Consider the following 13,476-nt stretch of genomic DNA (forward strand, 5'->3'; position numbering starts at 1 on the left):
TGGGCACCCGTGTTTGGGTCTGTGTTAGAGTCTTTCCCGAACCGTTTCTGCCTTTTGCCACCCCTCTGTGAAGAGCACAGTTAGATGGTGGTCCCTTGGAGCCATGCTCTGTTGTACCAGACAGGAAGGGTTCTGTCTTCAGGCTGCAGACTCCAGACCCTTTCTGAAAGGGAGACAGTTACTGTGCCAGAAATGTTACTTCACTAATTCCCACGAGGCCGTGAGGGGAAAGGGTGAGGCGAAGTCACTCTGGTTTCCAGGCAACACCAGAGGCTGGAAAGGGTCATTTGCTGCAAGTGGCGGAGGCGGAGTTGAGAAGGGAGGCCCTTGGAGGCCCTGCTCCTGGCCATGTGGCCGAAGGTTTGCCCAGGATCGTGGGCTCGTAGCTTCCGGGAAGTTCGATCCAGTGTCTCTAACTCATCCCCAACCTGCATTAGTCATGGTCATATGGGTTCCGAGAGGGCTGTATCCCAGCCCCAGCTGAAGCGAGAGCACTGCCAGCCCAGTGCCTGCCCCAGCCCCGCCTCCTGCCCTTCTTGTACTTTTCGGGCTTCGGCTTGTGTCACGCCCTCACGATGTTCTTGTCCCTTTCAGCATGATGCGATCTTTGGGATCCTTAACAAAGTGAAGCCTTCCTACAAATCCTGTACCGACTGCATGTACCCTGCAGCCAGCGGGATTCCCGAGGCCTTCGGGGAGCGATGCAAGAACCCCAGTGCTCCCGCCATCTGCACCCAGCCCACCTTCCTGCCCCACCTCACGTCTTCCCCCATGGCCCATGTGGCCAGCAGGTCCCGAGCTTCAGAGAAACTGTCCTCTGGCCCAACCGAAACTCCCCCATTCCTACCACCAGCAGGCTCGAGGAGGCCAGACATCAGTGGCCCTGGGGCCGGGGCTGCCCCAGAGCTACCAGCCAGCCTTTTGGAACCTTCCAGAGAGACTCACAAAGTCCTACCAAAGTCCCTCCTTTTGAAGAATTCTCACTGTGTTAAGAACGCTCCCAACATGGAAGTAGCGAAGGACGACTCGCCACCCAAGAAAGATCCGAAGCCAGCCAAGGACCTGCGGCTGCTGTTCAGTAAAGAAGCCGAGAAACCGACAGCCAACAGCTACTTGATGCAGCACCAGGAATCCATCATCCAGCTGCAGAAGGCGGGCTTGGTCCGCAAGCACACCAAAGAACTAGAGAGGCTGAAGGGCACGCCGGCCGACCTGGCGGCCCCCTGCAAGGATGGCCCCGCCAGCAGGCTGGAGGCCAGCATCCCCGAGGAGAACCAGGACCCGGCTCTGCCTGGCCAAGCCCAGGGCGACGAGAAGCCCGAGGCTGGCCCCCCTCTGTCAGAAGGAGCCCCACTGAAGAGCCCCCCGCTCTTCCTCTGCCGCCCAGACCACACCAGTCACTTCTCAAAAGACTTCCTGAAGACCATCTGCTATACCCCGACCTCATCCTCCATGAGCTCCAACCTGACCCGGAGCTCAAGCAGCGACAGCATCCACAGCGTCCGCGGGAAGCCCGGGTTGGTGAAGCAGCGCACGCAGGAGATCGAGACCCGGCTCCGGCTGGCGGGCCTCACGGTCTCGTCCCCGCTCAAGCGCTCTCACTCCCTCGCCAAGCTCGGGAGCCTCAACCTCTCGACGGAGGACCTGTCCAGTGAGGCCGACGTGTCCACCGTGGCTGACTCCCAGGATGCCAGGTTGAGCGAGTCTTCCTTCTTGCATGAGCCCCCAGTGGCCCCCAGGAACCCAACTGCAACCTCTAAACCATCAGGGAAATCTGCCCCGGAAAACTTGAAAAGCCCTTCGTGGATGAGCAAAAGCTGACCCGCCTTTGGCTGCGTTTGGACTTCTGTGATCCCTCCTTTAGTTTCACTGTGGATTTTGGTCCACCCCTTCTGTCTTGATTTCCTTTAAATAATTGGCGTTATCCTTACTTTTCCTCCCCTCTTGCGGCAAAGGGGAGAAGAAGAAACAACAATACCTAACATACAGCACAAGAAGAAAGGGGAGCATTGGTTTTGTGGCCTGGGGGAACCAGCAGCTGTTGACCAGTAGACTCTGACTCCAAATGAGGTGTTCCGGGTGCTTCTCGTGTGTTGAGAAGAGCATTTATACAGCGATGCACACACATCAAAAATCCTCTGGCACAGGGCTTCCCTGGTGGTGCAGTGGTTAAGAATCCGCCTGCCAATGCAGGGGACACGGGTTCGAGCCCTGGCCCGGGAAGATCCCACATGCCGCAGAGCAACTAAGCCCGTGCGCCACAACTACCGAGCCTGCGCTCATAGAGCTCACACTCTGCAACAAGAGAAGCCACGACAATAAGAAGCCCGCTCACCGCAGTGAAGAGCAGCCCCTGCTCGTCACAACTAGAGAAAGCCCGTGCACAGCAATGAAGACCCAACACAGCCAAAAAACAAAACATCCTCCGGCACAACCTGCAAAGGAATAGCTGTGGCATTGGCATCGCCACCACGGCACGTGTCCTAGCTCATTCAGGCCCTTCTGGGAAAACTCCTGGATGGCAGTAGAAGTCCTACCTCTGATCCTGCTCTGCTTTTTATTTTTAAACTCCAGTAATGACCAAGGCTCATTCCAGGGAAAATTGCTGTGTCAGAAAAGATTTTTCCGAAAGAGAACTTTTTGTTGTGCGGTTGTCAGGACCCCAAAAAGTATTAAGACTTTTAAGGTGCCTGCACCAAACACACTGCTAGTTAAAGTGACACGAAGGCGCGAATGCTGTTGTCAGACCAACTCCAGGGTGAGTGGAGGTCCTCTGAGCAGTTGACTTGCCTGTCCTGGCGTGTTGTCACAGCTGAGTGACGTGTGTCTGGCCGGCCCTGGGGTGAGGTGGGGGGAAATGTGTGTGGGGTCCTCAGTTTGTTGCTAAAGGTCAGTCTTCAGTTGTCCCCCATCTGGGGAGAAGGACCCACAAAGTATCATTGAGTCTTATCTGCTGCGGAACCCAATGCGGTCGTGTTGTGGTTCGTAGGGACTCAAGTGTCTGGCGGGGCCGGGGATTCTGAGGTGTGCGTCACCCCGTCAGGAGCCCCAGCACTCAGGTTCATTAGGTCACATGTACTCATGTTTGGGGAGGAAAAGGAGATTTCAGCAGTGAGGAACGCTCAGTCACTCTCAAGGAACAACTTAGCAGCAGCTTCTCTGAGAAGCGGGACTGGGGGAAGCCTTGGTAGGTGTTTACCGTCGCCCCTTCCCGCGGTGAGAACGCTGCTTCCTGTTTCTCTGCGGCTCTTCCCAGTGGGCAGGACAGCACGTGGTCCTGAGTGGCTCTGGGAGTAGTCCCTCTACGGATCTTGAGTGGAGGGACTCCTCTGATGTTGGCCGGCAAGACAGGATGTTAAAATATTTTGGAGAGAGAGAAGAGGTCTGTTAAGTTTAATTCAGGGGTCAGCAAACCATGGTGTACGGCCCCAAGAGCTAAGATGGTGTTTTACAGTTTTAAGGGATTATCAAAAAATTAACAAGTAGGCGACAGAGACCATGTAGCCTGCAAAGCCTAAGCTAGCTACCTTGCGATCAGGCTCTTTATAGAAAACTTTTGCCGAGCCCTGGCCAGTGAAACTAGAAATCCTTCAAGGGCCAGCCAAATTCCAAACGTGGGTAAATGAGTCGCCATCTTAACGTTGGTCAGAACTGGGCCCCCAAGAGTGGCCCAGGCAGGGTCTTCAGGAAGAAGGCTAGTCCGTATTTCAACTAGTGGGTAGAGTTTTTGCAAAAACCCTCTCTCCGGAAACTTTTTCTCCCTGGCCTTATTTTTTTTATTAAAGTATATGTTATTTTACCCTATCGGAATTTGTTTTCCCACCACTGTCAACTGAAATCAGCTTAAAAGGTGATTATCCACTTATTGCGGAAAACCCAGTTGGGTTTCTTCCTCTCTCTCAGCCAACAAGAGCACAGTCTCAAAAAATATATCAGGTTCAGTGTTTTGCCAAATTAAATTTCATGTGGTGGATCAACTTTTGTGTCAAAATAATTCTTTAAATTTGATGATGCCAGGTTTATGTTGGTTTTTTAACCATGCCTGGGTATGATATAGTTTTGAAGACCTTAATTTTGAAAGCCATAATTTTTCTTATCCAGTTAAAGGGGGGGAGGAGGATTACGAATACTAGTGGGTCTTTGGCTCTTGGCAAAGTTATCCATTCGCTGTCAGGAGCTAGTCTATCAGCATCTAAACAGACCAGGGCCCAGGTGCCCATCATCAGAGCAAAATGAAGCATTCTTGACGGATGACGCTGTAGCCTGGAGAAGAGGGTGAAGGTTTTTCTCTGAGACCCAGATCAGTGGCACACAAGCATATGGCAGATTGCTATTTTAAATGTTACGCTAACAAGACAAGAGCATTCTCCCAGGCTTGGAGACACCTTGGCAAAGACAGATTCATACCGGTCTCTGAAAAGAAAGCTTACACCGTAAGCTGTGCCACATCTTGACCAATGCTTCGTCTGTAAGCTTAGCAGATGGGGGAAATTCCGAACGTAGGCGGCAGTGGTTTGTGCTGTGAAAGCCATTGATTTTGGCGACCGCCATCTTCGTGGAATGCCTTTGTCGAACTAGGCGAGAGCAAAAGCTTTCTAAGTAAGCTCAGTACCCTGTGAATTCAGCTGCATTTCCTCTTCCACCTCACCTTTCCCTCACTTGCACTCTCATTCACGTGGCATGCCAAAATTAGAGTGAACTCCTCTAGGCCTTCCTCTTGCAATGATACAGGGAGGTCTTCTCATCAAGTTTTGTTGTGTCGAAGAGGAGAGGTGGTCACAGAGAGAGGGGAAACCGTGCTGCCCTTGATCGGGACCTGACCTTGCCGATTTCCATGTCTTTGTCTTGTAGCTACTTCAGGGCCTTGGAGCAATGTGCATCATTCCATGAACTTCTTGACAACAAGGTTCTTGCCCCCAGTCTCACCTGCCTCCTTGGTCTCAGTGCAGGCACCAGTGCCAACCTCTCGGCTGCCAGACAGCTCTCTGCTGGGTGGAGGCACCCGGTCCATCAGGCGAGCAGGTTACTCTGTCTAGCTCCCTTCCGCTCCATCCCACCCTCTCCAGCTAAAAAGCATTCCAGCCCTTTCTAAAGCCTTTTCCCTCCTGGATAAGCCCAGAGGATGCCTGGGATGGAGCCAAAGAGGCCATAGAATTAACATCGTCAGGACAACCCTGTACGTCGGCACTGTGCACAGGTGCCATCCCAGGAGACTGATGGATCCCCTGCTCCCCTGGGGCCCCTGCTCCCTAGTGAGAGGAAATGCTGTCATGTAGTCGAGAGCATGTGAGTAACCTCACCCAAAGTGTCCGAAGAGCGACTTGCTGTCTGTTGGCTGGAAACGCTTGGTGCCAGAACACATTTCCCAGAACCCTGCTCTGGCTCGCCACCCGGCAGGGCTTCCCCGCACCCACGCGGCCGGCACAGTGACGGCCGCCCCTTCACCTCCGGCAGGGGAGCCAGGCGGGCAGGAGATTTGTGACATCGGGACAGCGTGGTGCAGGGTCACCGGCTGCTGTCCCACCCCCAGCGTCTCCCCGACGCGGCATGCCAAATGAAGGTACTTATGGACCCCCGTGCTCAGCTACTTGGTCTTTTTATTGTCTGCTCTGCAGTTGAATACGTATGTGTATGAGTTCACTCTGCACAAATATATATATTTGAATCTGTCTATCTATCACTTGAATCAGAGCATCACGTGCATCCCTCCTCCCTCGCGTACACGCACACTGTGTCACCCGAGCCATGAAGCGGGTCACCTTGAACGGTCTGGAGCGATGCAGTGCGGTGCTGCCCTCGGTGGGTGTGGATGTGACCACCTCGTCTTTGTCTTGCAGTGGGTGCTGCAGCCCCGGCCTGTGTCGGTCTCTTAGCAGGAGTCTTAGAACCAGACCCCCGGTCCTCTGCTGTCCTTTCTGTCGGCCGCGCTGCTCACGGAGATGGCCGCTCTCCCTCCCTGCCTCCTTCCTGACACTGTAATTATTGTTTTACAATCGAGTGCCTTAATAATAGTTTACAAATACTATGTATTTATGGGCAACCGTTAAGCTCTCGCCTTCTGTGATTGGATACTTTGCCTCGTCAGTGGTGGTTAGCGTTTTAGGGCTGGAGCTTGCCTGCCCCGTACTTGTGCTGATCTGTTGTGCGGCGTCTCGCACCTGCCCGCAGCCAGGCCAGGAGCGTTGCTAGAAACGGCGCTGGCGGTTTCTGTTGGCAAGGCGGGCACGGTTTCAGCCACGGCCCGGTCCGTAGGAAGCGAGGAAAGAACGGCACTGGTTTGCTGGCCAGCCGGGGGGGTGGCGCGGTCCAGGCTCCCCCTGGACCGCAGCCCAGCCCCTCCCCTGTTCCCCCCGTCACACAACTGTACCCCTGTTCAGTAGAGTCTTTATTGCCACCGAGGCCCCTGTTTTCCTCTCTGCTGGTGTCCTGAGCTCTCTGCAACAAAACGCAGGCACAGGCCGCCATCAGGAGCTCCGCAAGATGGGCTGCCCTTTGGTTTTCAGAAGCCGCCCGCGGGTTCCAGTGTGTTGTGTTATGATATCAATGATTTTTTTTATTATATTGTTTTTCTTCTTGTTTTTTTATATTATATATTTAAAAGGCAGTATCTTTTGTACTGTGAATTTGCAGTAGAAGATGCATAATGCACTTTTTTTTTTTTTTTTACTTCTGTTGGTGTGTACTGTAGTCTTTGTGCTTCTTGTGATGAAAATAAACTTTTTCTTTATAAATGCCTGATGACCTCCAAACTTGTGCCAAAAAGCAACAGCCTCTTCAGCCCTTGCCAGGAGACTTGGTTGCAGCTTCGTCATCATGATGGCCGGTCTTGACTGAGCATCTGCCGTATGCTGGGCCCCATGCTAGACACCTGGACAGGTGAGACCAAAGAAAGAACCAGGGGAAGAAGGTCAGCTCCTGCAGGAATCATCCTTTTTCCTCCTGATCTTGCCAGTAAGGAAGAGCAGGTCCAGTTGTGGGTGGTCACTCGTATACCAAAAAAACCTGTCCCGTCCCTCCACCCCACCACCCAGGGTGAGACTTGGACTTGGGGTGGCATCTCTCCCGGCACAAGCTCTAAAGCTAGAGGTGTGCTCAACAGAACCACCTTAGCTGCTCACACGGGAGAGGGGACGGTGGGAGCTCACTGCGGCTAACGGCCAAGGCAGGAACCCCAGGGAATCCCAGTCGCTGGACACAGCAGAGGCTCATCTCGTGCTCAGGTCACAGTCCACGGCAGGTCAGAGCTTTTGGTGGCTCTCCCCCCTTGGTGTCTAAGCCAAGTCAGGCTGCTTCCAACAAAAAACCCTGCCTTCTTGGAGTTCTGTGCATCTAGCCGTGCCGCAGGGTAAAGATCATGGGACTCACATTCCCTCTTCACCGCCTTTGGGTGCCACACATTACATTCCAATGCGCGAGTCACATGGGTGAGCACTGACCATCTGCCACTAGTGCCTTGACGTGACCATGAAATTCCAGTGCCTGTGGATCCAGAAAAGACTTTGTTTAGTTCACCTAGACTTACTCTGCCCCTCACCTGGACTCACAGGACCAGAATGCAAGTTTTTCACTTTACAAAAAGAATTAAAACCGTCAGGCGGACCAGATTACTCTCATTTGCCGATTACCACATTGAGCCCTTCTAGGAAAATCTACACGTGAAGCCAAAGTATGGTTAGGAATTGCTTATTCAGTAGGAAATCAAAGCAAAAGGTGAGTGGCGTGACTGTACTCCTTGGTGCCACCAAGCTGTAATGCAGCCCTCTCTGTAAGAGGTTTTTGGAACTGAACCACTGAGGGTCATGGTTCAGGACGCTCATCCTAGGAAAGGCTGGAGACACCTAACAAATTCTCTTCGGGCTGCAAACATGAAACAGAGGCTGAGGATGGGGCCCAGCACTCTGTATGATTCCCATGGATTCCCTGGGAATTCTGATGCCATGTTTAGAAACCGCTGAAATAAGAACGTGATGCAATTGAGTAGGCTTTCCCTTTGCTAGTTACAATCACATTCCACACATGCGTTCTGGAGACAACACCCACCCACATCGCCCTTGCAGAATGTGGGTGTTCCCAGATCATCAGATACTCTTTCACTCAGGTCCTCGGAGAACCTTCCTATAACTGACTGCTTTGATCCTGATTTCGTCCTCCTAGTAGCAATCCTGAGGTTGAATGTGATCCCAGGTCTCGCCGGCAGGGGGCGTGGTTGTGCAGGGGAGGAGCTGCATGCTGGGGGGTGGGGGTGGGGGAGGCCCCTCTTGGCAAGATGCTTGGAAGAGGTTCCAGAAAGCAGACGATGGAGGACAACGTGGCATTTCAAAAGGATTCACTTCATGGTAGGAAAGCCCTTTCCAAAGGTGTCCAGCCGCAGTGCACAAAGCGAGCTCTGCCCAGAAAACACCACTCACCCACCCCTGCGCCCTCAACGAGGGAGCAGAACCACACTTCTGAGCCTTCCGCGTACCCAGCACTTTAAAGAATCCCGCTGAATCCTCCAAAGTCCCTGTTGACGTTACCCTCAGTTTACAGTTGAAGAATCAGGCCTGCAGAGTGTAAGTCATTTGTCCAAGGTTACATCTAAAAAGTGGTGAAGCCAGGAGGTACTGCTCCTTCCCCACCTGAAATCCTCTGGGAGCTGCCCCCCACCCCAGAAGTAGAAAGCAGCAAGCTGAAGCTGCATCTGATCTCCCTGTAGGTACCAGCAAGAAAACATCCGAGTCAGAAATGAAGCCTCCAGCCCTTGGGAAATCTGACCCACTTCGTGCTCCGAAGGCTATCCGGGCGGCACAAGGTGTGTTTCCCTCCCCCAAGTCGGATTCATCGTATTTTGCCTTTAAAGGGAAGCTGCTTATGCACCCTGAAGTATACTTGCAAAGGGTCCCGTTTTAGCCCCAAGTTCCTTTTTTTGTAAACGGTTTCAGCAAGTCAAGTGTCAGCATTTGCGTGAGCAGAAACCGCAGCACAGAAAAGGATGCACGGGAATCTGACCCTAAGAGATAGATTCTCCCACAAGCGGTTGGAGGTGCCGAGCTCCCTCTGGTTTTGAAATAGGATGTCGCAACGGGTGAAGGACAATGCTACCTACCTCAAGGGGGCAATAATTTGAGAATTAGCTGATAATGTATGCAGACCTCTTCTGCCTGGCACACCACTTGCTGAGTAAGTCAGTGGCAGCTCTAACTGTTGGTACTGGCAGGAGGGATGGAGGGGAGGGAGGGGAAAAAGAAGTAAACTGCACTGAGCATCTACTACTCGCAGGTGTTTCATGTGTGTTGCTGAGTTGATCCTCACAGTAGATGTGACTGTTTTACAAACGAAGAGGTGGAAGCTCAGAGAGCTTAGGTCACCTGGATAAGGGCCACACAGCCAGGAAGGGACAGAAGCCTGGGGTGCCTGACTCCAAACTCATACACTTTCTACCCCACCATCTTCTCTCCAAAGAAGACAGCCCTTAATGTACTTAGTGCATAGTAAGCACTCAGTAAATATCAGATGAGAGTAAATGAACGAAATATGCTGTGAAAATGGGGCCCAAGTTTCGTTCACCAAGGCTGGGAAAGCTTGGGGACACCCATGACCGCCTAAACCACGTTCTCCCGGGACAGGGACATGAATCAGACACCTCTGGGGCCCCAGCACACTGGGCTTGGCACACTGGACTGAGCCCTAGGTCAACACCAGGCATTTACTATGCAGGAATCAATGAATCCTGAGTTTTTAGAGACCAGAAGAACCTGAAAGGTCATCCAGACCAGGCCCCTTTGTAACATCCATCCATTCCGTCATCCTCTCCCATTCATGTGCTCCTGCCATGTGCCAGTTGCCCGAGAGAAAGAGGAGCCCGTCTGTTTCACCCCCTGGCAGTCCTGATGGAAAGCCCATCTGTAAAAGCTAGGAAGGAAATACACCACCTGCCAACAGCAATGGGGTTAGATGGGGAGGATTCGAGGTGGACGTTTTTTGCTTATATCTAATAATAATCTTATATCTAATAATATATCTAAAATAATCCCTTTGCAACAGGATTATTATGTTACTTTCATACTTAAAAAGGAAAATGTAAAGATTTAATAAAAGGTTGCTTTGGCATTGAGCTACAAGTTGCCCTCCAAGCTCCCAGGCTCATGGTTCTAGGGAATTCAGCACAGCATTTTGCGGGGAGGGCCTCTTCTCCCCTCTGATGGGGTAACATGGGCCCCCTGGAACAGAAATTGCGCTCAGATCACTGAGGCTCAGGGGTGCCAGGTAGGGGCTCACTGTCCTGGCATGTGAGCTTTTCCAGGCCACAGTGCCCACCCCCTGAGCACTTGGGGCCTGGCTTCCTGGGCAGCTGCACAGGACTCTGAACTCACAGGGGCCGTGTGATTGGTCGATGCTCTGCTGTCACTGTCTTTAATTCTTTAATGAGGGCCAGGCCTTCTCATTTCCCACTGGGCCCTGCAAATTATGTCGCCGGTCCTGGCAGCGTCATCACGCTGATCAAGGGCTTTGGAGAAAGACAGCCCAGGGTCATGCTCCCTAACTCACCCACTCTGTGACCCAGATCACTAGCTTAACCTCTCTGTGCCCCCTTTTCCTCATTTGAAAAACAGGAATGACCTCATAGTGCTGCTGCAAAGATTAGCGCTGTGTCATCAGCACACAGTGAAGGCGCGTGAATGTAGATATTATTTGCTAGATGAAGTACTGAGCACGAGTCCCGACACAAAGCACTCCCTTCGTGAGTAGTTGCTATAATCGTGGGAAAGACAGTGATCCGATGCCCACAGACCAGCCCTGCTGACGGCAGCTGCTCTTCCCACGCTGCTTCCTTAGCATCCTCTGAAGGGCAGAGGGAAGCCGACACGAGCCCACTGGAGGAGGGACTCAGCTGGGCTGTGCACATGCGCCCTCCTCCTCCCCTGCCACTGACCCCTCGGAGGATGCCAGCTCTGCCTGTCTCCTGATACAAACACCATTTGTCTCCGACCTGGACCAAATGGTTCTTTGCAACAGGCCTTTGGGGAAGGGAACGGTGTGGGCGGCCTGTGAGTGCGGGCTTGTCCCTGTTGCAATCCAGAGGTACATCCTGTTCTGGCGTTGCCATGGCACAGCCAAACATCTGCCACAACAGATGGCTGAGGCTGGCGGCTGGCAGCGGGGCTGCGGACTGGTGAGGGCCCGGACATCGCCCCACCCCGCCGCCACTCACACGTACGCACAGACTTGCACCCACACGCAGGCACACACACCCGCACACACGCGAGTTGGCCTCTTCCAGGACAGACAGATTTCCCATAGAGGAGAGTTCCCAATTCTTGGTTTTCTTCCTGGAGGTCCTGGAGAACAGCCCTGGCAGGACCGGGCCGTCCCGAATTCTTATCCTGGTCCAGCCCACAGCCAGGCTCCCAGAGCTGCCCCAGGCTCTGGCCTGCTCCCCAAATGGAATTTGCTTTCCTGGTTGGTATTGTCATTTTTCCTGATTCGGAAGTCAAGCGCAGTCATTGTAACACAGTCACGTGATGTAGAGGAGTGACGATAGCTGCCCTCGTGGTGGCAGGAGCGCGTACCTCTCACTAAAGCTACGCAGGCAGAAAGTGCGTGCAGCAGCGTCTGACTCACAGTGCGCGCTGCACACACGTCTGAGAGATAAAACAATTGTTAACATGATCTGATTCCGTCTGGCCATGCAGGGATTAGAAACACGTTTTCTAGCGGAGAAAGCTGAGGCTGAGAGGTGACATTCCCTGCCTAAGGTCCCATAATGAGTGCCCAATGGGATCTGAACCCAGGTTATACCAACACTAGAGCTCTAAGCCCAGAATCTTCCACCCTCCCAAACCCCCACCCTCTGCTGCTTCTTGAACATCTTGGGGGGGTCCCTTCCTCCCATCTAATCACAGGGCCCCAGCCCTGACCTCATTCCTGCTGGAGGTCCCAGTGGTCCCCCCGAGGTCACAGACCTGGCCCTAGACTCCCTGCAGCCACTCCCTGTCTGAGGCCTTTGGGGTTTCTTTTCACTGGTTTGCCCTGTGTTCTTAGGCTCCCAGGGTCTCGGCGCCCTCTGCCTGTCCCCAACCAGGGCCTAGACCTCAATGGTGTCACACCCCTTCCCTCCCTGCCCACTTTCTCTGCCCTGCCGTGAGGGCTCAGTTGGGACCATAATGTGAGTAATGACAGGTGACATTTCTTGAGCCACACTGGACAAGGTGGACTTTGTCACCATTTTTCGGATGATGACACTCAGAAGGTAAATGACTTTGGGGCCAGGTTGCCCAGCCAGAAGGTAGACAGAATTCCAGAGCCAACTCCAGGAAGCCATCCCTGGCAACACCTCGTCCCGCCCCAATTCTGGAAGAGGTGGCTCTTCTGTCCGAGTACCCCATGGGCATGCTCAAGACCATGGACCCCCTAAGCGCAGTGGCTGGGGCAGGTTTATTGTGATCCACCCTGTGCCTGTACCTGACAGAGTAGATGCTCAATAAATGTTTGTTGAATGAATAAACAAATGAATGGTGGAGCTGATCTCTTTTCCCCCTCTTAGGCCAGGAGAAGTTTGGGAGAATCAAGCCTGAGTTTGAATCATTCCTCTGCCACTTCCTGGCTGTGTGATCTTGAACCAATTACCTAACCACTCTGAGGTTTCCCTCTGTGGGGAGGGTTGGAGATGACCTACAATGACTGCACATAGTAGATGCTCAGTAAACACTGTAGAGAAACAATTGAGGCTCAGTAAACAGCACTGTAGAGAAAAAAAGGATTCAACTCTCAGCTTCGAAATGGACTATCTATGTGACCTCAAACAAATCACTTTCCTTCTCTGGGCTTCATTTTCCAGATACATCCTGTGGGGATGATAACAGCACCCGTAGCTCAGTGGTGGTGAATGAAGGGACATAGTGAGTCCCCTATAGTAAGTGAAGTAGCAGACAGCTTGTGTGATGGAGAATGAGCTCTTTGCGGGCAGGGATGGCTCCTACTCTCCCACCCGCCCCTCGGGCCCCACTCAGTGCCAGGCACACAGTAGGTGCTCAGATGCCCGAAGGAACTGAATCTTGTTTCAGTTCTTTGTGCTGCAGCCCCAGAGAGCCAGCGCCGGCTCCTGAGCGCCCTCCCCTCCAGGCCGACTCTCCTGTGTTTTTCCATCCCATTTCCGATGAGGTGGAGACAGAGTACCAGCCCTGCCCCTGCCTCTGTGCTGATCCTGGTGGAGGTGGGGTGGCAGCTGCTCCTCCAGGGCACACCTCCCAGTGGAGGCTGGGAAGAGGGAGGAGGGAGGGGGAGAGGAAGTCCCTCCAGAGTTAGCCCTGCTTTCTCAGGGGCCCAAGGTCCTCCGGAGAGTGAGGCTTCAAGCCCAGCACCCCTACTCCTAGCTGTGTGACTGTGAACATGTCACCTCACCTCTCTGAGCCTCCCTTCCTGTACAATGGGGCTGTTGCTGACACTGGCACCCCCCTAGGGTTGTTAGGAAGCAGGTAAAGTGTGGAGTATACCGTC

The 13,476-nt window shown here is 53.1% G+C and overlaps 1 protein-coding gene across 12 annotated transcripts in view; it reads left to right on the plus strand.

The window, feature by feature from the left end:
* The window catches only part of SSH1 (slingshot protein phosphatase 1), a 68,214-nt gene extending 54,993 nt beyond the window's left edge, over window positions 1-13,221 (plus strand). For 9 of the 12 annotated variants that reach the window (XM_089894605.1, XM_022551041.3, XM_089894606.1 and 6 more), the window contains one exon: window positions 595-6,736. In XM_089894605.1, the coding sequence (XP_089750731.1) occupies window positions 595-1,821 (1,227 nt within the window). In that variant the 3' untranslated portion in view covers window positions 1,822-6,736. Of the gene's footprint in view, window positions 1-594; window positions 6,737-6,763 lie in introns of those variants that run through there. The other 3 variants (XR_016387520.1, XR_016387519.1, XR_016387518.1) reach the window with 3 other exon arrangements.
* The last annotated feature ends 255 nt before the right edge of the window (window positions 13,222-13,476 follow it).

Source organism: Delphinapterus leucas, chromosome 14 (genome assembly GCF_059928025.1).
Source record: "Delphinapterus leucas isolate spDelLeu-1000000601 "Yukka" chromosome 14, BTC_Dleu_Yukka2, whole genome shotgun sequence".
In the NCBI taxonomy this organism is placed as follows: Eukaryota; Metazoa; Chordata; class Mammalia; order Artiodactyla; family Monodontidae; genus Delphinapterus; species Delphinapterus leucas.